General features: G+C 48.1%; 1 protein-coding gene across 7 annotated transcripts in view; it reads right to left on the bottom strand.

The window, feature by feature from the left end:
• Positions 1-27,087, bottom strand: part of LOC110512102 (axin-1) — a 54,627-nt gene that overhangs the window by 14,346 nt on the left and 13,194 nt on the right. The window contains exons 2-11 of one of the 7 annotated variants that reach the window (XM_090194978.1): positions 17,897-18,082; positions 15,228-15,364; positions 11,572-12,163; positions 11,013-11,127; positions 7,086-7,270; positions 6,803-6,946; positions 4,457-4,600; positions 4,222-4,318; positions 2,520-2,657; positions 2,022-2,397 (exon numbers count right to left, since the gene is read on the bottom strand). In XM_090194978.1, the coding sequence (XP_090051104.1) occupies positions 2,022-2,397; positions 2,520-2,657; positions 4,222-4,318; positions 4,457-4,600; positions 6,803-6,946; positions 7,086-7,270; positions 11,013-11,127; positions 11,572-12,086 (1,714 nt within the window). In that variant the 5' untranslated portion in view covers positions 12,087-12,163; positions 15,228-15,364; positions 17,897-18,082. Of the gene's footprint in view, positions 1-2,021; positions 2,398-2,519; positions 2,658-4,221; positions 4,319-4,456; positions 4,601-6,802; positions 6,947-7,085; positions 7,271-11,012; positions 11,128-11,571; positions 12,164-13,442; positions 14,511-15,227; positions 15,365-17,896; positions 18,495-27,087 lie in introns of those variants that run through there. The other 6 variants (XM_090194979.1, XM_090194983.1, XM_090194981.1 and 3 more) reach the window with 6 other exon arrangements.

Here is a 27,087-nt window from a genome sequence, read left to right as displayed (position 1 = left end):
GACTAGTCCACCCAGACAGGCCTCCGCATTAGACTAGTCCACCCAGACAGGCCTCCGCAATGGACTAGTCCACCCAGACAGGCCTCCGCCATGGACTAGTCCACCCAGACAGGCCTCCGCATTAGACTAGTCCACCCAGACAGGCCTCCGCCATGGACTAGTCCACCCAGACAGGCCTCCGCAATGGACTAGTCCACCCAGACAGGCCTCCGCATTAGACTAGTCCACCCAGACAGGCCTCCGCATTAGACTAGTCCACCCAGACAGGCCTCCGCAACGGACTAGTCCACCCAGACAGGCCTCCGCCATGGACTAGTCCACCCAGACAGGCCTCCGCATTAGACTAGTCCACCCAGACAGGCCTCCGCCATGGACTAGTCCACCCAGACAGGCCTCCGCATTAGACTAGTCCACCCAGACAGGCCTCCGCCATGGACTAGTCCACCCAGACAGGCCTCCGCCATGGACTAGTCCACCCAGACAGGCCTCCGCATTAGACTAGTCCACCCAGACAGGCCTCCGCAATGGACTAGTCAATCAATCAAATGTATTTATAAAGCCCTTCTTACATCAGCTGATATCTCAAAGTGCTGTACAGAAACCCAGCCTAAAGCCCCAAACAGCAAGCAATGCAGGTGTAGAAGCACGGTGGCTAAGAAAAACTCCCTAGAAAGGCCAGAACCTAGGAAGAAACCTAGAGAGGAACCAGGCTCTGAGGGGTGGCTAGGAGAAACTCCCTAGAAAGGCCAGAACCTAGGAAGAAACCTAGAGAGGAACCAGGCTCTGAGGGGTGGCTAGGAGAAACTCCCTAGAAAGGCAGGAACCGAGGAAGAAACCTAGAGAGGAACCATGCTCTGAGGGGTGGCCAGTCATCTCTTCTGTCCACTAAGACAGGTGTGAATCAGACAGGCGTGAATCAGACAGGCGTGAATCAGACAGGCGTGAATCAGACAGGCGTGAATCAGACAGGCGTGAATCAGACAGGTGTGAATCAGACAGGCGTGAATCAGACAGGCGTGAATCAGACAGGTGTGAATCAGACAGGCGTGAATCAGACAGGCGTGAATCAGACAGGCGTGAATCAGACAGGTGTGAATCAGACAGGCGTGAATCAGACAGGCGTGAATCAGACAGGCGTGAATCAGACAGGCGTGAATCAGACAGGCGTGAATCAGACAGGCGTGAATCAGACAGGCGTGAATCAGACAGGCGTGAATCAGACAGGCGTGAATCAGACAGGCGTGAATCAGACAGGCGTGAATCAGACAGGCGTGAATCAGACAGGCGTGAATCAGACAGGCGTGAATCAGACAGGTGTGAATCAGACAGGCGTGAATCAGACAGGTGTGAATCAGACAGGCGTGAATCAGACAGGCGTGAATCAGACAGGTGTGAATCAGACAGGTGTGAATCAGACAGGTGTCTTGTGTGCCATACATTTGATTTTTTTATATATATTTGTCACTGCTCGACTAAAAAAAATCTCGACCAACAGCCTATCGACCAGTCGACTAAATGGGGTCTGCCCTAATTGAGACTAACCCGGATAAATAAAGACAACACTAGAAGAGGTTTATCATTGAGACTAACCTGGATAAATAACACTAGAAGAGGTTTATCATTGAGACTAACCTGGATAAATAAAGACAACAACACTAGAAGAGGTTTATCATTGAGACTAACCTGGATAAATAACACTAGAAGAGGTTTGTCATTGAGACTAACCTGGATAAATAACACTAGAAGAGGTTTATCATTGAGACTAACCTGGATAAATAAAGACAACACTAGAAGAGGTTTATCATTGAGACTAACCTGGATAAATAAAGACATCAACACTAGAAGAGGTTTATCATTGAGACTAACCTGGATAAATAACACTAGAAGATGTTTATCATTGAGACTAACCTGGATAAATAACACTAGAAGATGTTTATCATTGAGACTAACCTGGATAAATAACACTAGAAGATGTTTATCATTGAGACTAACCTGGATAAATAAAGACAACATCAACATACCTGCTCCCATCCCCACTGGGTCCCCTCCCTTGGCTCCTGGCTTGTGACCTTTCACCCCTGGAGGCCACTGGGTTCTCCCAGAGTGAGGTGGAGGGTACACCCCTCCGTCGGGGGAGCGGGACTTGGGCGAGTGTCTCCCGGTGCCTGGTGACTGACACCCCGGCGTCTCCATCACTCTCTGCACGTGTTCGTCCAAGATGGCCTCCGGGTTCTCCTCGTGCGCGTCCTGTAGCGCCAGAACACCGTTGTACGAGGTCTCTGAATAACGGGACCCGTAGTGGGGGAAGAGGGACGAGGTGGAGGGGGGGAGGGGCTTGTTGCCGGAGGGGGGGAGGGAGTTTACCATGGAGACGTCGGCGTCGTCACCCTCCTCCTCCTATCACAGAGCAGGAAAGGAAAGAAGGGGCGGGGTTAGAGGAGAAGCAGGTTAATGTGTGGGATGATTACCATCCAAACCACGCCACAGATACGTCACACACACACCCTCCCAGTACGTACCAGCCTGACCCTCTTCAGTCTCTCCTCCAGTCTCTCCTGTGCTTCTCTCCCTCTCAGAACTGCCTCCAGTCGACTGATGAGGTCAACAGCGAACCTCTCCGGCTCAACGTGAACATCCTTTGGCACACGGTACGTACGCTAGACACAGAACATCTATCAGATCAACATCATTCACCTGGTCTACTGATAGGACCACAGCCGGCACCAGATAGAGACCACATTCATTCTACTGGAACAGTGAAACTATTTAGTATGTCAAATATTTAGTATTTTGAAGGTGTATACTTACAGGTATATGAGGTAGGGTATGAGGTAGTGTGTATACTACTTACAGGTGTATGAGGTAGTGTATACTACTTACCTTCTATACCTGTAAGTAGTATACACACTACACACTACCTCATACCCTACCTCATATACCTGTAAGTAGAATACACACTACCTCATACCCTACCTCATATACCTGTAAGTAGAATACACACTACCTCATACCCTACCTCATATACCTGTAAGTAGAATACACACTACCTCATACCCTACCTCATATACTCATATGAGGTAGGGTATGAGGTAGTGTGTATTCTACTTACAGGTATATGAGGTAGGGTATGAGGTAGTGTGTATTCTACGTACAGGTATATGAGGTAGGGTATGAGGTAGTGTGTATTCTACTTACAGGTATATGATGTAGGGTATGAGGTAGTGTGTAGTGTGTATACTACTTACAGGTATGTGAGTAGAATACACACTACCTCATACCCTACCTCATATACTCATATGAGGTAGGGTATGAGGTAGTGTGTATTCTACTTACAGGTATATGAGGTAGGGTATGAGGTAGTGTGTATTCTACTTACAGGTATATGAGGTAGGGTATGAGGTAGTGTGTAGTGTGTATACTACTTACAGGTATAGGAGGTAGGGTATGAGGCAGTGTGTAGTGTGTATACTACTTACAGGTATGTGAGGTAGGGTATGAGGTAGTGTGTATTCTACTTACAGGTATGTGAGGTAGGGTATGAGGTAGTGTGTAGTGTGTATACTACTTACAGGTATGTGAGGTAGGGTATGAGGTAGTGTGTAGTGTGTATACTACTTACAGGTATATGAGGTAGGGTATGAGGTAGTGTGTATACTACTTACAGGTATATGAGGTAGGGGCACACGTCCGTTGGCTTTGGCACTTTCATGCATCACTTACAGGTGTATGAGGTAGTGTATACTACTTACCTCCTATACCTGTAAGTAGTATACACACTACACACTACCTCATACCCTACCTCATATACCTGTAAGTAGAATACACACTACCTCATACCCTACCTCATATACTCATATGAGGTAGGGTATGAGGTAGTGTGTATTCTACTTACAGGTATATGAGGTAGGGTATGAGGTAGTGTGTATTCTACTTACAGGTATATGAGGTAGGGTATGAGGTAGTGTGTAGTGTGTATACTACTTACAGGTATGTGAGGTAGGGTATGAGGTAGTGTGTATTCTACTTACAGGTATGTGAGGTAGGGTATGAGGTAGTGTGTAGTGTGTATACTACTTACAGGTATGTGAGGTAGGGTATGAGGTGGTGTGTAGTGTGTATACTACTTACAGGTATGTGAGGTAGGGTATGAGGTAGTGTGTAGTGTGTATACTACTTACAGGTATATGAGGTAGGGTATGAGGTAGTGTGTATACTACTTACAGGTATATGAGGTAGGGGCACACGTCCGTTGGCTTTGGCACTTTCATGCATCTCTCTACGATGCTGTTTACGATACCGGTAGGGTGGAACACCATCCCTGCAACACACACACACACGTTAGTATTCAGAAGAATGTGTTTCAATGTGTTTGTGCAAAAAGTCCATGACAGTGTATGTGTGAGAGATGGAGGATGTGTGTGTGTGTGTGTGTGTGTGTGTGTGTGTGTATACTCACACACTGCTGTCGGTCAGTGAGAGTGTGTCGCCGTCGGAGACGCTGGACAAGCTCTGCTGTTCACTGTCGTTAGCGCTGGTTGCCGGGGCGCGAGCAGAACCCATGTTCACGTAGTAGGGGTTAACCACCGGCTCTCTGCATGGTCTGAGGTCACGCACACACACACACACACACACACAGAGAATGTATTCAGACCCCTTCACTTTTTCCACATTTTGTTACATTACAGCCTTGTTCTAAAATTGATTAAATAACAAAATTCTCATCTACACATAATATCCCACAACGACAAAAGCGAAAACAGGATTTTATAGAAATATTTGCAAAGAATTGTATTTACATAAGTATTCAGACCCGTTGCTATGATATGTTGAAATTGAGCTCAGGTGCATCCTGTTTCCATTGATCATCTTTGACACGTTTCTACATTAGAGTCCACCTGTGGTAAATTCAATTGATTGGACATGATTTGGAAAGGGACACACCTGTCTATATAAGGTCCCACAGTTGACAGTGCATGTCAGAGCAAAAACCAAGCCATGAGGTCGAAGGAATTGTCAGTAGATCTCCGAAACAGTATTGTATCAAGGCACAGATCTGGGGAAGGGAACCAAAAAATGTCTGCAGCAATGAAGGTCCCCAAGAACACAGTGGCCTCCATCACTCTTAAATGGAAGAAGTTTGGAACCACCAAGAGTCTTCCTAGCGCTGGCCGCCCGGCCAAACTGAGCAATCAGAGGAGAAGGGGAGGTAACCAAGAACCCGATGATCACTCTGACAACGCTCCAGAGGTCCTCTGTGGAGATGGGAGAACCTTCCAGAAGGACAACCATCTCTGCAGCACTCCACCAATCAGGCCTTTATGGTAGAGTGGCCAGACAGAAGCCACTCCTGAGTAAAAGGAACATGACAGCCCGCTTGGAGTTTGCCAAAAGGCACCTAAAGACTCGTAGACAATGAGAAACAAGATTCTCTGGTCTGATGAAACCAAGACTGAACTCTTTGGCCTGAATGCCAAGTGTCACATCTGAAGGAAACCTGTTACCATCCTTACAGTGAAGCATGGTGGTGGCAGCATCATGCTGTTGGGTTGTTTTTCAGCGGCAGGGAGACTAGTCAGGATCGAGGAAAAGATGAACAGAGCAAAGTACAGGGAGATCCTTGATGAAAACCTGCTCCAGAGCACCCAGGACCTCAGACTGGGATGAAGGTTCACCTTCCAACAGGATAACAACCCTAAGCACACAGCCAAGACAACACAGGAGTGCCTTCGGGATAAGTATCTGAATGTCCTTGAGTGGCCCAGACAGAGCCCGGACTTGAACCCGATCGAACATCTCTGGAGAGACCTGAAAATAGCTGTGCAGCAACGCTCCCCATCCAACCTGACAGAACTTGAGAGGAATGTGAGAAACTCCCCAAATACAGGTGTGACAAGCTTGTAGCATTATACCCAAGAAGACTCGAGGCTGTCATCGCTGCCAAAGGTGCTTCAACAAAGTACTGAGTAAAGGGTCTGAATACTTATGTAAATGTCATAGTCTTTTATTTTTAATAAATGTTTTTAAAAAAATAAAATATTTTTGCTTTGTCATTATGGAGTACTGTGATGTCATTATGGAGTACTGTGATATCATTATGGAGTATTGTGATGTCATTATGGGGTACTGTGTGTAGATTGTGTGTAATATATATATATATATTCCCTCATCAGACAACACTAGAGCTATGATGATACCAGTATCTCAATATTTTTTCCAAAACAGGAAGCAGATCAAACTCGTATGTTAATTATTGAAGCTAAATCTTGGAAGATGAACGTGACTCTGGATGACAGCATGATGATGATGTCCGTTTCCAACATGATGGCTGTTCTCCTAAATAAGTTACATCCGCTTCGTGTTTTGTTGCCCTCCCGGCGATGCTGGCATCCTCCCGGCGATGCTGGCATCCTCCCGGCGATGCTGGCATCCTCCCGGCGATGCGGGCATCCTCCCGGCGATGCGGGCATCCTCCCGGCGATGCGGGCATCCTCCCGGCGATACGGGCATCCTCCCGGCGATACGGGCATCCTCCCGGCGATATACGGGCATCCTCCCGGCGATATACGGGCATCCTCCCGGCGATACGGGCATCCTCCCGGCGATATACGGGCATCCTCCCGGCGATACGGGCATCCTCCCAGCGTAGGACGCGTACAAACCCACAGAGATTCTCTACAGGCACAACTGCATAGCAACCACTCGGACAAATACTAAACACTGTCATGAATTTCACACAATCAGGCGCAAACACACACACATCCATACACACACACGTCCATAAACACGCTCTCTGGACTCCTACCTGTACTCTCGGCTTTCCCCTGCTCTCCAATTGGTTGACACTCTGTGAGGAGCCGTCTCCATTAGCAACCTCTGGGTCAGCCTGCTGGCCTGCGTATCCCCGCTCTCCTCTTCTCCCTCCTCTTCCTCCTCCTCCTCCCGGCACCTGAAACACAACCACCTTAATTCACCAAGCTACATTGACATGGACCAGGAGTTTAACCTGGTGACATGGTGCTGACAACAACAACACAATACAGACAAGAATACACGCAGACTCTAGACACACAGAGAGACACACACACCTCCACTCTACGTCCTCTGTGAGGGTGGGCAGGTAGCCGGGCTGCCCGGGACCCGATGAGGAGCTGTGGTCGCTGGGTGGTTTGGGGCTCTCTTCCCCTGCCTGGGTGTACTCCAGGTAGGTGTCTGACTTCAGGAACAGAGGGTAGGTGTTCTCCTCCATAGTGCTCTGGATCTCCGTCTGGGCCTGGGAGAGGGACAACTTCGCTTCAGTACAAAGTTTCAAAAACTTTATTGTTCATTCGGGCTATAAAACAAAAGAAAAAACAAAAGTGAGACTAAAAATGAGGGAAGCTGGGTTCTCTACCAGCAGCAACACAGAGAGAGGGAAGCTGGGTTCTCTACCAGCAGCAACACAGAGAGAGGGAAGCTGGGTTCTCTACCAGCAGCAACACAGAGAGAGGGAAGCTGGGTTCTCTACCAGCAGCAACACAGAGAGGGAAGCTGGGTTCTCTACCAGCAGCAACACAGAGAGGGAAGCTGGGTTCTCTACCAGCAGCAACACAGAGAGAGGGAAGCTGGGTTCTCTACCAGCAGCAACACAGAGAGAGGGAAGCTGGGTTCTCTACCAGCAGCAACACAGAGAGAGGGAAGCTGGGTTCTCTACCAGCAGCAACACAGAGAGAGGGAAGCTGGGTTCTCTACCAGCAGCAACACAGAGAGAGGGAAGCTGGGTTCTCTACCAGCAGCAACACAGAGAGAGGGAAGCTGGGTTCTCTACCAGCAGCAACACAGAGAGAGGGAAGCTGGGTTCTCTACCAGCAGCAACACAGAGAGAGGGAAGCTGGGTTCTCTACCAGCACCAACACAGAGAGAGGGAAGCTGGGTTCTCTACCAGCACCAACACAGAGAGAGGGAAGCTGGGTTCTCTACCAGCAGCAACACAGAGAGAGGGAAGCTGGGTTCTCTACCAGCAGCAACACAGAGAGAGGGAAGCTGGGTTCTCTACCAGCAGCAACACAGAGAGAGGGAAGCTGGGTTCTCTACCAGCAGCAACACAGAGAGAGGGAAGCTGGGTCCTCTACCAGCAGCAACACAGAGAGAGGGAAGCTGGGTCCTCTACCAGCAGCAACACAGAGAGAGGGAAGCTGGGTCCTCTACCAGCAGCAACACAGAGAGAGGGAAGCTGGGTTCTCTACCAGCAGCAACACAGAGAGAGGGAAGCTGGGTTCTCTACCAGCAGCAACACAGAGAGAGGGAAGCTGGGTTCTCTACCAGCAGCAACACAGAGAGAGGGAAGCTGGGTTCTCTACCAGCAGCAACACAGAGAGAGGGAAGCTGGGTTCTCTACCAGCAGCAACACAGAGAGAGGGAAGCTGGGTTCTCTACCAGCAGCAACACAGAGAGAGGGAAGCTGGGTTCTCTACCAGCAGCAACACAGAGAGAGGGAAGCTGGGTTCTCTACCAGCAGCAACACAGAGAGAGGGAAGCTGGGTTCTCTACCAGCAGCAACACAGAGAGAGGGAAGCTGGGTTCTCTACCAGCAGCAACACAGAGAGAGGGAAGCTGGGTTCTCTACCAGCAGCAACACAGAGAGAGGGAAGCTGGGTTCTCTACCAGCAGCAACACAGAGAGAGGGAAGCTGGGTTCTCTACCAGCAGCAACACAGAGAGAGGGAAGCTGGGTCCTCTACCAGCAGCAACACAGAGAAAGGGAAGCTGGGTTCTCTACCAGCAGCAACACAGAGAGAGGGAAGCTGGGTTCTCTACCAGCAGCAACACAGAGAAGTGAGCTGGGTTCTCTACCAGCAGCAACACAGAGAGGGAAGCTGGGTTCTCTACCAGCAGCAACACAGAGAGGGAAGCTGGGTTCCACACCAGCAGCAACAGAGAGAGGGAAGCTGGGTTCACTACCAGCAGCAACACAGAGAGGGAAGCTGGGTTCCACACCAGCAGCAACAGAGAGAGGGAAGCTGGGTTCACTACCAGCAGCAACACACAGTTGTTGGTTATGTACAAGCTACCAACACAACCAGCCCTTGTCCACAACTGGTCATGAAAATATGTTCTCAATAAAATGTCAATGAATGTATATGTGTGTCCTGATTCCTGTGTCTCCCGAGAGGAGGATATTAACAACGTGTTCTCAACCATCTGCCTGGTCAGCGAAAGGATATTAACAACGTGTTCTCAACCATCTGCCTGGTCAGTGAAAGGATATTAACAACGTGTTCTCAACCATCTGCCTGGTCAGTGAAAGGATATTAACAACGTGTTCTCAACCATCTGCCTGGTCAGTGAAAGGATATTAACAACGTGTTCTCAACCATCTGCCTGGTCAGCGAAAGGATATTAACAACGTGTTCTCAACCATCTGCCTGGTCAGCGAAAGGATATTAACAACGTGTTCTCAACCATCTGCCTGGTCAGCGAAAGGATATTAACAATGTGTTCTCAACCATCTGCCTGGTCAGTGAAAGGATATTAACAACGTGTTCTCAACCATCTGCCTGGTCAGTGAAAGGATATTAACAACGTGTTCTCAACCATCTGCCTGGTCAGTGAAAGGATATTAACAACGTGTTCTCAACCATCTGCCTGGTCAGTGAAAGGATATTAACAACGTGTTCTCAACCATCTGCCTGGTCAGTGAAAGGATATTAACAACGTGTTCTCAACCATCTGCCTGGTCAGTGAAAGGATATTAACAACGTGTTCTCAACCATCTGCCTGGTCAGCGAAAGGATATTAACAACGTGTTCTCAACCATCTGCCTGGTCAGCGAAAGGATATTAACAACGTGTTCTCAACCATCTGCCTGGTCAGTGAAAGGATATTAACAACGTGCTCTCAACCATCTGCCTGGTCAGTGAAAGGATATTAACAACGTGCTCTCAACCATCTGCCTGGTCAGTGAAAGGATATTAACAACGTGTTCTCAACCATCTGCCTGGTCAGCGAAAGGATATTAACAACGTGTTCTCAACCATCTGCCTGGTCAGCGAAAGGATATTAACAACGTGTTCTCAACCATCTGCCTGGTCAGCGAAAGGATATTAACAACGTGTTCTCAACCATCTGCCTGGTCAGCGAAAGGATATTAACAACGTGTTCTCAACCATCTGCCTGGTCAGCGAAAGGATATTAACAACGTGTTCTCAACCATCTGCCTGGTCAGCGAAAGGATATTAACAACGTGTTCTCAACCATCTGCCTGGTCAGCGAAAGGATATTAACAACGTGTTCTCAACCATCTGCCTGGTCAGCGAAAGGATATTAACAACGTGTTCTCAACCATCTGCCTGGTCAGCGAAAGGATATTAACAACGTGTTCTCAACCATCTGCCTGGTCAGCGAAAGGATATTAACAACGTGTTCTCAAACATCTGCCTGGTCAGTGAAAGGATATTAACAACGTGTTCTCAACCATCTGCCTGGTCAGTGAAAGGATATTAACAACGTGCTCTCAACCATCTGCCTGGTCAGCGAAAGGATATTAACAACGTGTTCTCAACCATCTGCCTGGTCAGTGAAAGGATATTAACAACGTGTTCTCAACCATCTGCCTGGTCAGCGAAAGGATATTAACAACGTGTTCTCAACCATCTGCCTGGTCAGCGAAAGGATATTAACAACGTGTTCTCAACCATCTGCCTGGTCAGCGAAAGGATATTAACAACGTGTTCTCAACCATCTGCCTGGTCAGCGAAAGGATATTAACAACGTGTTCTCAACCATCTGCCTGGTCAGCGAAAGGATATTAACAACGTGCTCTCAACCATCTGCCTGGTCAGTGAAAGGATATTAACAACGTGCTCTCAACCATCTGCCTGGTCAGTGAAAGGTTATTAATAAAACAACCACTTCCTGTGCCAACATCACGTACTGATTGGTTGATGCACTGCTTCCTGTTCCAACACCACATAATGATTGGTTGATGTATTGCTACCTGTTGGAACATCCCATAATGATTGGTTGATGCATTGCTACCTGTTGGAACATGGCAGGGTCCAGATGCAGTCGAACCACACAGTCTCTGATGAAGCTCTTAGTAGCTGGTTTAATCTGCCTCGACACGATGCCGTTACTATCCTGGATATACTTCCTGGAAAGAGACAGAATACAGAGATGAGAGAGATTTAAGAGAGAATACAGAGATGAGAGAGAGAATACAGAGATGAGAGAGAGAATACAGAGATGAGAGAGAGAATACAGAGATGAGAGAGAGAATACAGAGATGAGAGAGAGTATAGACAGATGAGAGAGAGTATAGACAGATGAGAGAATAGAGAGATGAGAGAGTGAACGAGAGAGAGAATAGAGATGAGTGAGAGAGATTAGAGAGACTAGAGCGTGAAAGAGAGAAAGAGAGAGAAGAGAGAGAATAGAGAGTGATAGAGTGATAGAGAGAATACAGTGTGATAGAGGAGAGAGAAGAGGGAGAAGAGAGAGTGATAGAGAGAATAGAGTGTGATAGAGAGAGAAGAGAGAGTGATAGAGAGAAAGAAAGAGAGACTAGAGAGATGAGAGAGAGAAAAGTCATCCCTACCTGTAAATGGCCTTGGCCAGCTTGGGCCTCTTCTCCTGGCTGCTCTTCCTGAATCCAGAGCAGGCGAACCAGAAGTCCAGCTGGTCCCCACAGCCCTCCTGTCTCAGGAAGCCCCTGAACAGCTGGATGCCCTCTTGGTCATCCAGGAGAGAGTGGAGCGACTCCGCCCACTTCAGGTAGGGAGGCGTGGGGGAGGCGCTGCCCTCAGGCTCGTACCCTAGGTCCAGGTCCGGCCGCCTGGGGGTGGCCGAGGAAGGGGACTCGCTACTACGGAAGGAGGGGTCTGTTTTGGAGGGGGGGTAGCAGGTGGACTGGGTGGGGGGGCGGCCTCCATGGCTGGAGGGGAGGTGGTGGGGGTCACGGTTGTCCCCCTCTTCTCCAGGGACAGGGGGTCGAGGGGCGTGCTCTGTGAAGTGGCTGTGGGGCTCCACCCCCATCCCCACCCCTAGACCCCCCAGATGGTCACCCCCTACCACCCCCCTGTACGCCCCCTGTGGGTCTCGGACCACACTCATGTCTCTGGTCGGGGACCACTGGGTCGGGCACCGGTCACACCCACACCTCTAGAACAGCTGGAGATGAGAGGTTCTTCCTGTGGTGGAAGAGGAGAGGGGGAGGAGTTAGAGAGGGGGAGGAGTTAGAGAGGAATGGTCCTACCTGACAGAAGAGGAGAGGGGGATGAGTTAGAGAGGGTGATGAGTTAGAGAGGGGGATGAGTTAGAGAGGAATGGTCCTACCTGACAGAAGAGAGAGGAGAGGAGAGGGGGATGAGTTAGAGAGGAACAGTCCTACCTGAGAGGAGAGAGAGGAGAGGGGGATGAGTTAGAGGGGAATGGTCCTACCTGACAGAAGAGAGGGGGATGAGTTAGAGAGGAATGGTCCTACCTGACAGAAGAGAGAGAGAGGAGAGAAGAGGGGAATGGTCCTACCTGACAGAAGAGAGAGAGAGGAGAGGAGAGGGGAATGGTCCTACCTGACAGAAAAGAGAGAGAGGAGAGGAGAGGGGAATGGTCCTACCTGACAGAAAAGAGAGAGAGGAGAGAAGAGAGGAATGGTCCTACCTGACAGAAGAGGAGAGGGGGATGAGTTAGAGAGGAATGGTCCTACCTGACAGAAGAGAGAGAGAAGAGGGGAATGGTCCTACCTGACAGAAGAGGAGAGGGGGATGAGTTAGAGAGGAATGGTCCTACCTGACAGAAGAGAGAGAGGAGAGAAGAGAGGAATGGTCCTACCTGACAGAAGAGAGCGAGAGGAGAGAAGAGGGGGGTGGTCCTACCTGACAGAAGAGAGCGAGAGGAGAGAATAGGGGGATGGTCCTGAGAGGGTCAGAGCTGAACTACAGAGTGAAGGAAGGAGAGGGTCAGAGCTGAACTACAGAGTGAAGGAAGGAGAGGGTCAGAGCTGAACTACAGAGTGAAGGAAGGAGAGGGTCAGAGCTGAACTACAGAGTGAAGGAAGGAGAGGGTCAGAGCTGAACTACAGAGTGAAGGAAGGAGAGGGTCAGAGCTGAACTACAGAGTGAAGGAAGGAGAGGGTCAGAGCTGAACTACAGAGTGAACATACTGATCACAGATTGACCCTGGGCGAAAAGAGGGAGAAGAGCAGAGAGACAGAGGATGGGAGAGGTGAAACTGAAATAATACTTATTATCTGAGTGAGAGAAAGAGGACAGAAGAGAAGAGGAACAAGGGAGGAATGTCCTGTCGTGTTAATAACGTGATTCAGGACGATAAGCTGCGATGTGTTTACACTATAAAACACCGAACCGCTGGTCTTCCCTCTACAGACACAATGAATTAAGGTTTACCTCCCGTCACCGGGAACATGTTTTGAAGCAAATAACTGGCTAACTCATCAAAAAGAGGTTGTACCTGGCACCTGCTAGCAGAGCCATGCTGCTTTCAACTTCCACAATGACGGCTGACAGCAAGGACCAACACCGGACTGGTTAGGAAATACGGTCATTATAAACCACCGGTTAGTTGATAGTCAGGTAGCACCGTAATAGCTTATCAAAACAGAAGTTATGGTTAAACAAGATTTAACAGTGGATAACTAACGTTAGCTAATAGCTAGTTAGCTTCGTTACATTAACGTCGCCGGTACGTACGCGTTAGTTAGTTAGCTGCCCGTTTAACAAAAACATAGCTAGATCCTCCGGTACCGTAACTATCAGGTTAGTTCAGCCCTGTCGCTTCCTCCGGTACCGTAGCCAGCCGGTTAGTCCAGTCCTGTCGCTTCCTCCGGTACCGTAGCCAGCCGGTTAGTCCAGTCCTCTCGCTTCCTCCGGTACCGTAGCCAGCCGGTTAGTCCAGTCCTCTCGCTTCCTCATTCATCTCGGCCTCCCCGAAAGACGGTGGCAACAAACTCCACACAAGACGGGCCTGCTGCCTTCCCTGTCCTCCACTCAGCCCCTTGAGGTGGCCCGCAACACACTACTTTAACACAGTCAACATGAGCCAGATGACTAAACTAACCCGGACGGGATACGAACATCCCGACGCCGTTTGGTCGATCAAAGCGCAACCAGCCCCTTCGATCACGGATCAAAACACACCAGAAGAAAGCGAAGGCACGTTTCACCCCCCGCCGCTTGGCTAAAGGGCTAACAAGCTACCTAAAAAATAAACCCAAAACATCCCGTATTTAGCGGCTTAAAGTATACAACCTACCGTATCTGAAAGCCCGCACCCCGTTTTCCACCGCATCGGGGATAGTGGCGAGAACAGTAGTGTGTGAAACGCGGCATAAGGACAACTTGGGTAGTATCAAAACGTGAAAGACAACAAGCCTTTCCGTCTTGCCCTCTCAACTCCCCGTGGCCACGGAGGTCTCCAAATACACTCCAAGCAGAGAGAGAGAGAATGACGGTCGGTGTGCGCTAAGTATCGAGTGTGTGTCTAACAGCGCCTCGTCCGTTCGGAAAGACACACTACACCGGGAGAGAGGACACAACACCGGGAGAGAGGAGCACATTGGAATGTCCCGTGGAGCGAATGTTCAGAACATTGCCAATAAACATTTGCCAATTTTAATAAGAAACCAAATATGATGTAGTTATTGAATTGACTCAATTAATAAACACAGGATGGATAATGGTACAGAATATTGGTTAAATTGTTGGGTTTATTCAGGAAAGATTAAAGAAGACAAAAAAAATTCTCAATCCTGAAAAAAATCATTTCTGTCCTCGTGCAGGAAAGGGCTATAAGGTACTTTTAGAAATGTTCGATTTGACTACACAATGAATACACTGATGACACCCGTTACATTACATACGAGATAGAATGTCTAGAAAAATAACCAAGCAATTACAAACCACTGATCAATAAGCAGAATCGAAGATTCGATACTTTTCTTGCAATGTGAACCGAATGGCAAATTAATAGAATGACGTAGCCCAACGCGCACCTTTGAAAGGTTTTACAGGGTCCAACACAGCGGCGACTAGAAACACGTTCCACATGACAGTATGTGCTCAATAAAAACAGCCAGGTAGAGACGAACCAAAAGCAAAAGTAGCCTCTTGTCTTCGCTTACAAAAAAACATTTAAAAAAGAAAGATAGTCCCTACAATTAAATAGACAAAAAAAGTAAACCAGAAACAACAGCCCAAAACAGACATTATATAAACGAAGAAATCTGTATAAATCTACCTTTCCGCTGTTGCTGCTCCGGTCGCCTTGGCGCAGAACCCATCTCCAGAGTGACTGACAGCAGGACAGCGCGAGAGCATGCCGCCGACAGTCGAGCTGTCAGTCACACGCCTGTAGCCAGTAAGTCAGGCATCGACCTGTGGAGAGAAGGGGGGAGGGTGCGAAGGAGGAAAGAAAGAGAGGAGAGAGGGAGAGATCGGAAAGGAAGGAGGGAGACTCAATAGTAAAAACCAAATCATTATACTCATAGTTACTTGGCCAGTGCAATCAACCATAGTCTATGTATTCAAACATTAGAAATATACAATAATTCTAGTTATACAGTACACCAGTCAAAATGTTGGACACACCTACTCATTCAAGGGATTTACTTTATTTTAACGTTCTTCCACACATCAAAACTATGAAATAGCACATATGGAATCATGTAGTAACCAAAAAAGTGTTAAACAAGTCTATATATATTTTAGATCATTCAAAGTAGCCATCCTTTGCCTTGATGACAGCTTTGAACACTCTTGGCATTCTCTCAACCAGCTTCATGGTGTAGTCACCTGAAATGCTTTTCCAACAGTCTTGAAGGAGTTCCCACATATGCTGAGCACTTGTTGGCTGCTTTTCCTTCACTCTGCGGTTCAACTCATCCCAAACCATCTCAATTGGGTTGAGGTCGGGTGATTGTGGAGACCAGGTCATCTGATACAGCCCTCTATCACTCTCTTTCTTGGTCAAATAGCCCTTACACAGCCTGGATGTGTTGGTTCATTGTCCTGTTGACAAAACAAATGATATTCCCACTAAGCACAAACTAGATGGGATGGTTTATCGCTGCAGAATGCTGTGGTAGCCATGCTGGTTAAGTGTGCCTTGAATTCTAAATAAATCACAGTGTCACCTGCAAAGCACCATCACACCTCCTCCTCCATGCTTCACGGTGGGAACCACACATGCAGAGATAATCCGTTCACCTACTCCAGGTCTGACAAAGACACGGCGGTTGGAACCAAAAATGTCCAATTTGAACTCATCAGACCCAAGGACAGATATCCACTGAGCTAATGTCCATTGCTCGTGTTTCTTGGCCCAAGCAAGTCTCTTTACACTAGTTAACTACTGTCACTTCTCTTGCGTTCATTGCACTCAGAGTCAGGGTATATGCAACAGTTTGGGCCGCCTGGCTCGTTGCAAACTAATTTGCCAGAATTGTACATAGTTATGACATAACATTGAAGGTTGTGCAATGTAACAGCAATATTTAGACTGATGGATGCCACCCGTTAGATAAAATACAGAACGGTTCCGTATTTCACTGAAAGAATAAACGCGTTGTTTTTTGAAATGATAGTTTCCGGATTTGACCATATTAATGACCAAAGGCTCGTATTTCTGTGTTTATTATATTATAATTAAGTCTATGATTTGATATTTGATAGAGCAGTCTGACTGAGCGGTGGTAGGCAGCAGCAGGCTCGTAATCATTCATTCAAGCTTTACTGAGTTTGCCAGCAGCTCTTTGCAATGCTTGAACCACAGCGCTGTTTATGACTTCAAGCCTATCAACTCCTGAGATTAGTCTGGCAATACTAAAGTGCCTATTAGAACATCCAATAGTCAAAGGTATATGAAATACAAATGGTATAGAGAGAAATAGTCAACATGTCATAATTCCTATAATAACTACAACCTAAAACTTCTTAACTGGGAATAATGAAGAACTGGGAACTGGGAATATTGAAGAACTGGGAATATTGAAGAACTGGGAACATTGAAGAACTGGGAATGTTGAACCACCAGCTTTCATATGTTCTGAGCAAGGAACTGAAACGTTAGCTTTTTTTACATGGCACATATTGCACTTTTACTTTCTCCTCCAACACGGTGTTTTTGCATTATTTAAACCAAATTGAGCATGATTCATAATTTATTTGAGAATAAATTGATTTTATTTATGTATTATATTAAGTTAAAATACATGTGTTCATTGTTCATTTAGTATGGTTGTAATTGTCATTGTTACAAATATAATATATATATATATAAATATATAAATCGGTATCGGCTTTTTTTGGTCCTCCAATAATCGGTATCGGCGTTGAAAAATCACAATCGGTCGACTTCTACTGTGTACCAACCCTACCTTGTCACAACACAACTGATTGTCTAAGAAGGAAAGAAATTCCCCAAATTAACTTTTAACAAGACACATCTGTTAAATTGAAATGCATTCCAGGTGACTACCTCATGACGTTGGTTGAGAGAATGCCAAGAGCTGTCATCAAGGCAAAGGGTGGTTACTTTGAAGAATCTCAAATAGAAAATATATTTAGATTTGTTTAACAGTTTTTTTTGGTGACTGCATTATTCCATATGTGTTATTAAATCGTTTTGATGTCTTCACTATTATTCTACAATGTAGAAAATAGTAAAAATAAAATAAAGAATGAGTAGGCGTGTCCAATCTTTTGACTGGTACTGAATGTAATTCAAATAGGTCTATGTTTTACAAATGCCTATTATAGCAAAAATGTAAATCATCGTTACCTTGAAACAGCCGAGCGTCCTGTATGGTACTGAATGTATTCAAATAGGTGTAAATCATCGTTACCTTGAAACAGCCAAGTGTCCTGTATGGTACTGAATGTATTCAAATAGGTGTAAATCATCGTTACCTTGAAACAGCCGAGGGTCCTGTATGGTGGCCACTCCTCTCCAGTGGATGGGTGTTTTCCTCCTCTCCCCATCCCAGACCTGCAGGTGGACCACCAGGTCAGCAGGGGGGGCTCTGCTCTGTCCATACAGATAACAGAGGAGGGGTTCCACACCTGGCTGCTGCTAGGACCTCTCTCCATACCGCCCTTTGGAGAGAGAGAGAGAGATAGTTCAAACAGGTGTCACTATTGGGGAGGGAGGAGAGAGGGGGGAGAGGAGGGGGAGGGAGAGGAGGAGAGGGAGAGGGAGAGGGGTGGAGAGGGGAGGGAGAGAGAGGGGAGGGAGAGAGGGGAGGGAGAGAGAGGCGAGGGGGAGAGGGAAGGGAGAGAGGGGAGGGAGAGAGGGGAGGGAGAGAGTCAGGGAGAGAGACGGAGAGAGAGAGAGAGAGACAGAGAGAGAGAGAGAGAGAGAGAGAGTTCAAACAGGTGTCTCTTTTGGGGAGAGAGAGAGAGCGGGGAGAGGAGGGAAGAGAGAGAGAACTCCTAGTAGTTTGGTTTCTGTCACTTCCTCAGTTGTCTAGCTGCACTCCCGGTAGTTTGGTTTCTGACGCTTCCTCAGTTGTCTAACTGCGGTCCCGGTAGTTTGGTTTCTGACACTTCCTCAGTTGTCTAACTGCGGTCCCGGTAGTTTGGTTTCTGACGCTTCCTCAGTTGTCTAACTGCGGTCCCGGTAGTTTGGTTTCTGACACTTCCTCAGTTGTCTAACTGCGGTCCCGGTAGTTTGGTTTCTGACACTTCCTCAGTTGTCTAACTGCACTCCCGGTAGTTTGGTTTCTGACACTTCCTCAGTTGTCTAACTGCGGTCCCGGTAGTTTGGTTTCTGACACTTCCTCAGTTGTCTAACTGCACTCCCGGTAGTTTGGTTTCTGACACTTCCTCAGTTGTCTAACTGCGGTCCCGGTAGTTTGGTTTCTGACACTTCCTCAGTTGTCTAACTGCGGTCCCGGTAGTTTGGTTTCTGACACTTCCTCAGTTGTCTAACTGCGGTCCCGGTAGTTTGGTTTCTGCCACTTCCTCAGTTGTCTAGCTGCACTCCCGGTAGTTTGGTTTCTGACGCTTCCTCAGTTGTCTAACTGCAGTCCCGGTAGTTTGGTTTCTGACGCTTCCTCAGTTGTCTAACTGCGGTCCCGGTAGTTTGGTTTCTGACACTTCCTCAGTTGTCTAACAGCGGTCCCGGTAGTTTGGTTTCTGACACTTCCTCAGTTGTCTAACTGCGCTCCCGGTAGTTTGGTTTCTGACACTTCCTCAGTTGTCTAACAGCGGTCCCGGTAGTTTGGTTTCTGACACTTCCTCAGTTGTCTAACTGCGGCCCCGGTAGTTTGGTTTCTGACACTTCCTCAGTTGTCTAACTGCACTCCCGGTAGTTTGGTTTCTGACACTTCCTCAGTTGTCTAACTGCGGTCCCGGTAGTTTGGTTTCTGACGCTTCCTCAGTTGTCTAACTGCGGTCCCGGTAGTTTGGTTTCTGACGCTTCCTCAGTTGTCTAGCTGCGGTCCCGGTAGTTTGGTTTCTGACGCTTCCTCAGTTGTCTAACTGCGGTCCCGGTAGTTTGGTTTCTGACACTTCCTCAGTTGTCTAACTGCGGTCCCGGTAGTTTGGTTTCTGCCACTTCCTCAGTTGTCTAACAGCGGTCCCGGTAGTTTGGTTTCTGATGCTTCCTCAGTTGTCTAACTGCACTCCCGGTAGTTTGGTTTCTGACGCTTCCTCAGTTGTCTAACTGCGGTCCCGGTAGTTTGGTTTCTGACGCTTCCTCAGTTGTCTAACTGCGGTCCCGGTAGTTTGGTTTCTGACACTTCCTCAGTTGTCTAACTGCGGTCCCGGTAGTTTGGTTTCTGACACTTCCTCAGTTGTCTAACTGCGGTCCCGGTAGTTTGGTTTCTGACACTTCCTCAGTTGTCTAACTGCGGTCCCGGTAGTTTGGTTTCTGACACTTCCTCAGTTGTCTAACAGCGGTCCCGGTAGTTTGGTTTCTGACACTTCCTCAGTTGTCTAACTGCGGTCCCGGTAGTTTGGTTTCTGACACTTCCTCAGTTGTCTAACAGCGGTCCCGGTAGTTTGGTTTCTGACACTTCCTCAGTTGTCTAACTGCGGTCCCGGTAGTTTGGTTTCTGACACTTCCTCAGTTGTCTAACTGCGGTCCCGGTAGTTTGGTTTCTGACACTTCCTCAGTTGTCTAACTGCACTCCCGGTAGTTTGGTTTCTGACACTTCCTCAGTTGTCTAACTGCGGTCCCGGTAGTTTGGTTTCTGACGCTTCCTCAGTTGTCTAACTGCACTCCCGGTAGTTTGGTTTCTGACGCTTCCTCAGTTGTCTAACTGCGGTCCCGGTAGTTTGGTTTCTGACACTTCCTCAGTTGTCTAACTGCGGTCCCGGTAGTTTGGTTTCTGCCACTTCCTCAGTTGTCTAACAGCGGTCCCGGTAGTTTGGTTTCTGATGCTTCCTCAGTTGTCTAACTGCACTCCCGGTAGTTTGGTTTCTGACGCTTCCTCAGTTGTCTAACTGCGGTCCCGGTAGTTTGGTTTCTGACGCTTCCTCAGTTGTCTAACTGCGGTCCCGGTAGTTTGGTTTCTGACACTTCCTCAGTTGTCTAACTGCGGTCCCGGTAGTTTGGTTTCTGACACTTCCTCAGTTGTCTAACTGCGGTCCCGGTAGTTTGGTTTCTGACACTTCCTCAGTTGTCTAACTGCGGTCCCGGTAGTTTGGTTTCTGACACTTCCTCAGTTGTCTAACAGCGGTCCCGGTAGTTTGGTTTCTGACACTTCCTCAGTTGTCTAACTGCGGTCCCGGTAGTTTGGTTTCTGACACTTCCTCAGTTGTCTAACAGCGGTCCCGGTAGTTTGGTTTCTGACACTTCCTCAGTTGTCTAACTGCGGTCCCGGTAGTTTGGTTTCTGACACTTCCTCAGTTGTCTAACTGCGGTCCCGGTAGTTTGGTTTCTGACACTTCCTCAGTTGTCTAACTGCACTCCCGGTAGTTTGGTTTCTGACACTTCCTCAGTTGTCTAACTGCGGTCCCGGTAGTTTGGTTTCTGACGCTTCCTCAGTTGTCTAACTGCACTCCCGGTAGTTTGGTTTCTGACACTTCCTCAGTTGTCTAACTGCACTCCTGGTAGTTTGGTTTCTGACACTTCCTCAGTTGTCTAACTGCACTCCCGGTAGTTTGGTTTCTGACACTTCCTCAGTTGTCTAACTGCGGTCCCGGTAGTTTGGTTTCTGACACTTCCTCAGTTGTCTAACTGCGGTCCCGGTAGTTTGGTTTCTGACGCTTCCTCAGTTGTCTAACTGCGGTCCCGGTAGTTTGGTTTCTGACACTTCCTCAGTTGTCTAACAGCGGTCCCGGTAGTTTGGTTTCTGACACTTCCTCAGTTGTCTAACTGCACTCCCGGTAGTTTGGTTTCTGACACTTCCTCAGTTGTCTAGCTGCACTCCCGGTAGTTTGGATTCTGACACTTCCTCAGTTGTCTAGCTGCACTCCCGGTAGTTTGGTTTCTGACACTTCCTCAGTTGTCTAGCTGCACTCCCGGTAGTTTGGTTTCTGACACTTCCTCAGTTGTCTAACTGCACTCCCGGTAGTTTGGTTTCTGACACTTCCTCAGTTGTCTAACTGCGGTCCCGGTAGTTTGGTTTCTGACACTTCCTCAGTTGTCTAACTGCGGTCCCGGTAGTTTGGTTTCTGACACTTCCTCAGTTGTCTAACAGCGGTCCCGGTAGTTTGGTTTCTGACACTTCCTCAGTTGTCTAACTGCGGTCCCGGTAGTTTGGTTTCTGCCACTTCCTCAGTTGTCTAGCTGCACTCCCGGTAGTTTGGTTTCTGACGCTTCCTCAGTTGTCTAACTGCGGTCCCGGTAGTTTGGTTTCTGACACTTCCTCAGTTGTCTAGCTGCACTCCCGGTAGTTTGGTTTCTGACACTTCCTCAGTTGTCTAACTGCGGTCCCGGTAGTTTGGTTTCTGACACTTCCTCAGTTGTCTAACTGCGGTCCCGGTAGTTTGGTTTCTGACGCTTCCTCAGTTGTCTAACTGCGGTCCCGGTAGTTTGGTTTCTGACACTTCCTCAGTTGTCTAACAGCGGTCCCGGTAGTTTGGTTTCTGACACTTCCTCAGTTGTCTAACTGCACTCCCGGTAGTTTGGTTTCTGACACTTCCTCAGTTGTCTAACAGCGGTCCCGGTAGTTTGGTTTCTGACACTTCCTCAGTTGTCTAACTGCGGTCCCGGTAGTTTGGTTTCTGACACTTCCTCAGTTGTCTAACTGCACTCCCGGTAGTTTGGTTTCTGACACTTCCTCAGTTGTCTAACTGCACTCCCGGTAGTTTGGTTTCTGACACTTCCTCAGTTGTCTAACTGCACTCCCGGTAGTTTGGTTTCTGACGCTTCCTCAGTTGTCTAACTGCGGTCCCGGTAGTTTGGTTTCTGACGCTTCCTCAGTTGTCTAACTGCGGTCCCGGTAGTTTGGTTTCTGACGCTTCCTCAGTTGTCTAACTGCGGTCCCGGTAGTTTGGTTTCTGACGCTTCCTCAGTTGTCTAACTGCGGTCCCGGTAGTTTGGTTTCTGACACTTCCTCAGTTGTCTAACTGCGGTCCCGGTAGTTTGGTTTCTGACGCTTCCTCAGTTGTCTAACTGCGGTCCCGGTAGTTTGGTTTCTGACGCTTCCTCAGTTGTCTAACTGCACTCCCGGTAGTTTGGTTTCTGCCACTTCCTCAGTTGTCTAACTGCGGTCCCGGTAGTTTGGTTTCTGACACTTCCTCAGTTGTCTAACTGCGGTCCCGGTAGTTTGGTTTCTGACACTTCCTCAGTTGTCTAACTGCGGTCCCGGTAGTTTGGTTTCTGACGCTTCCTCAGTTGTCTAACTGCGGTCCCGGTAGTTTGGTTTCTGACACTTCCTCAGTTGTCTAACTGCGGTCCCGGTAGTTTGGTTTCTGACACTTCCTCAGTTGTCTAACTGCGGTCCCGGTAGTTTGGTTTCTGACACTTCCTCAGTTGTCTAACTGCGGTCCCAGTAGTTTGGTTTCTGACACTTCCTCAGTTGTCTAACTGCACTCCCGGTAGTTTGGTTTCTGACGCTTCCTCAGTTGTCTAACTGCGGTCCCGGTAGTTTGGTTTCTGACGCTTCCTCAGTTGTCTAACTGCACTCCCGGTAGTTTGGTTTCTGACACTTCCTCAGTTGTCTAACTGCGGTCCCGGTAGTTTGGTTTCTGACACTTCCTCAGTTTTCTAACTGCGGTCCCGGTAGTTTGGTTTCTGACGCTTCCTCAGTTGTCTAACTGCGGTCCCGGTAGTTTGGTTTCTGACGCTTCCTCAGTTGTCTAACTGCGGTCCCGGTAGTTTGGTTTCTGACACTTCCTCAGTTGTCTAACTGCACTCCCGGTAGTTTGGTTTCTGACGCTTCCTCAGTTGTCTAACTGCGGTCCCGGTAGTTTGGTTTCTGACGCTTCCTCAGTTGTCTAACTGCGGTCCCGGTAGTTTGGTTTCTGACACTTCCTCAGTTGTCTAACTGCACTCCCGGTAGTTTGGTTTCTGACACTTCCTCAGTTGTCTAACTGCGGTCCCGGTAGTTTGGTTTCTGACGCTTCCTCAGTTGTCTAACTGCACTCCCGGTAGTTTGGTTTCTGACGCTTCCTCAGTTGTCTAACTGCACTCCCGGTAGTTTGGTTTCTGACGCTTCCTCAGTTGTCTAACTGCACTCCCGGTAGTTTGGTTTCTGCCGCTTCCTCAGTTGTCTAACTGCACTCCCGGTAGTTTGGTTTCTGACGCTTCCTCAGTTGTCTAACTGCGGTCCCGGTAGTTTGGTTTCTGACACTTCCTCAGTTGTCTAACTGCACTCCCGGTAGTTTGGTTTCTGACACTTCCTCAGTTGTCTAACTGCGGTCCCGGTAGTTTGGTTTCTGACACTTCCTCAGTTGTCTAACTGCGGTCCCGGTAGTTTGGTTTCTGACACTTCCTCAGTTGTCTAACTGCGGTCCCGGTAGTTTGGTTTCTGACGCTTCCTCAGTTGTCTAACTGCGGTCCCGGTAGTTTGGTTTCTGACACTTCCTCAGTTGTCTAACTGCGGTCCCGGTAGTTTGGTTTCTGACGCTTCCTCAGTTGTCTAACTGCGGTCCCGGTAGTTTGGTTTCTGACACTTCCTCAGTTGTCTAACTGCGGTCCCGGTAGTTTGGTTTCTGACACTTCCTCAGTTGTCTAACTGCACTCCCGGTAGTTTGGTTTCTGACACTTCCTCAGTTGTCTAACTGCGGTCCCGGTAGTTTGGTTTCTGCCACTTCCTCAGTTGTCTAACTGCACTCCCGGTAGTTTGGTTTCTGCCACTTCCTCAGTTGTCTAACTGCGGTCCCGGTAGTTTGGTTTCTGCCACTTCCTCAGTTGTCTAACTGCACTCCCGGTAGTTTGGTTTCTGACACTTCCTCAGTTGTCTAACTGCGGACCCGGTAGTTTGGTTTCTGCCACTTCCTCAGTTGTCTAACTGCGGTCCCGGTAGTTTGGTTTCTGACACTTCCTCAGTTGTCTAACTGCGGTCCCGGTAGTTTGGTTTCTGACACTTCCTCAGTTGTCTAACTGCGGTCCCGGTAGTTTGGTTTCTGACACTTCCTCAGTTGTCTAACTGCACTCCCGGTAGTTTGGTTTCTGACACTTCCTCAGTTGTCTAACTGCGGTCCCGGTAGTTTGGTTTCTGACGCTTCCTCAGTTGTCTAACTGCGGTCCCGGTAGTTTGGTTTCTGACACTTCCTCAGTTGTCTAACTGCGGTCCCGGTAGTTTGGTTTCTGACGCTTCCTCAGTTGTCTAACTGCGGTCCCGGTAGTTTGGTTTCTGACACTTCCTCAGTTGTCTAACTGCGGTCCCGGTAGTTTGGTTTCTGACACTTCCTCAGTTGTCTAACTGCACTCCCGGTAGTTTGGTTTCTGACACTTCCTCAGTTGTCTAACTGCGGTCCCGGTAGTTTGGTTTCTGCCACTTCCTCAGTTGTCTAACTGCACTCCCGGTAGTTTGGTTTCTGCCACTTCCTCAGTTGTCTAACTGCGGTCCCGGTAGTTTGGTTTCTGCCACTTCCTCAGTTGTCTAACTGCACTCCCGGTAGTTTGGTTTCTGACACTTCCTCAGTTGTCTAACTGCGGACCCGGTAGTTTGGTTTCTGCCACTTCCTCAGTTGTCTAACTGCGGTCCCGGTAGTTTGGTTTCTGACACTTCCTCAGTTGTCTAACTGCGGTCCCGGTAGTTTGGTTTCTGACACTTCCTCAGTTGTCTAACTGCGGTCCCGGTAGTTTGGTTTCTGACACTTCCTCAGTTGTCTAACTGCACTCCCGGTAGTTTGGTTTCTGACACTTCCTCAGTTGTCTAACTGCGGTCCCGGTAGTTTGGTTTCTGACGCTTCCTCAGTTGTCTAACTGCGGTCCCGGTAGTTTGGTTTCTGACACTTCCTCAGTTGTCTAACTGCACTCCCGGTAGTTTGGTTTCTGACACTTCCTCAGTTGTCTAACTGCGGTCCCGGTAGTTTGGTTTCTGACACTTCCTCAGTTGTCTAACTGCACTCCCGGTAGTTTGGTTTCTGACACTTCCTCAGTTGTCTAACTGCGGTCCCGGTAGTTTGGTTTCTGACACTTCCTCAGTTGTCTAACTGCGGTCCCGGTAGTTTGGTTTCTGACACTTCCTCAGTTGTCTAACAGCGGTCCCGGTAGTTTGGTTTCTGACACTTCCTCAGTTGTCTAACTGCGGTCCCGGTAGTTTGGTTTCTGACACTTCCTCAGTTGTCTAACTGCGGTCCCGGTAGTTTGGTTTCTGACACTTCCTCACTTGTCTAGCTGCACTCCCGGTAGTTTGGTTTCTGACACTTCCTCAGTTGTCTAGCTGCACTCCCGGTAGTTTGGTTTCTGACGCTTCCTCAGTTGTCTAACTGCGGTCCCGGTAGTTTGGTTTCTGACGCTTCCTCAGTTGTCTAACTGCGGTCCCGGTAGTTTGGTTTCTGACACTTCCTCAGTTGTCTAACTGCACTCCCGGTAGTTTGGTTTCTGACACTTCCTCAGTTGTCTAACTGCACTCCCGGTAGTTTGGTTTCTGACGCTTCCTCAGTTGTCTAACTGCACTCCCGGTAGTTTGGTTTCTGACACTTCCTCAGTTGTCTAACTGCGGTCCCGGTAGTTTGGTTTCTGACACTTCCTCAGTTGTCTAACTGCACTCCCGGTAGTTTGGTTTCTGCCACTTCCTCAGTTGTCTAACTGCACTCCCGGTAGTTTGGTTTCTGACACTTCCTCAGTTGTCTAACTGCACTCCCGGTAGTTTGGTTTCTGACACTTCCTCAGTTGTCTAACTGCACTCCCGGTAGTTTGGTTTCTGACACTTCCTCAGTTGTCTAACTGCGGTCCCGGTAGTTTGGTTTCTGACACTTCCTCAGTTGTCTAACTGCGGTCCCGGTAGTTTGGTTTCTGACGCTTCCTCAGTTGTCTAACAGCGGTCCCGGTAGTTTGGTTTCTGACACTTCCTCAGTTGTCTAGCTGCACTCCCGGTAGTTTGGTTTCTGACACTTCCTCAGTTGTCTAACTGCGGTCCCGGTAGTTTGGTTTCTGACACTTCCTCAGTTGTCTAACTGCGGTCCCGGTAGTTTGGTTTCTGACACTTCCTCAGTTGTCTAACTGCGGTCCCGGTAGTTTGGTTTCTGACACTTCCTCAGTTGTCTAGCTGCACTCCCGGTAGTTTGGTTTCTGACACTTCCTCAGTTTGTACTCCCTCCATACTTAATTGTATCCAATGCTATGTTGGCCTTTTCTTAGTGGAACAGACCAACATAACTTTTGGTTTTCTTGGTATTTAAAACAAGTTTGTTCTGGCAAACCCACTCCCTGATATTCTCCAAATCTCCTTGTAAAGCTGTACCTGTTGAACCGATTGTCTTGCTGTATAAATTGTTGTATCATCTGCAAATATAGTAGCTTGAGTTTCAGATAAGGCCCAAGGCAACTGCCCTGCGGTAATTCCACAGTTTAAAGCATGAGGGGAAGAAAATTACCCGTTGATACAGGTGGACTGTTTCCTGTCAGTTAGATATGACTGTACCCAATTCAATGCTACTTCCTTAAAACCATAATGCATTTCATTTTTGTCAAAATGATCTCATGATCCACTAAATCAAATGCTGCAGTAAAATCTAAAAAGAATACACCCACAAAC

This window comes from Oncorhynchus mykiss, chromosome 13 (assembly GCF_057628025.1).
Source record: "Oncorhynchus mykiss isolate SJ-2025 chromosome 13, ASM5762802v1, whole genome shotgun sequence".
NCBI lineage: Eukaryota > Metazoa > Chordata > Actinopteri > Salmoniformes > Salmonidae > Oncorhynchus > Oncorhynchus mykiss.
Note: the sequence above shows the minus strand (reverse complement) of the source record. Positions and strands in the feature narration are given on the sequence as shown.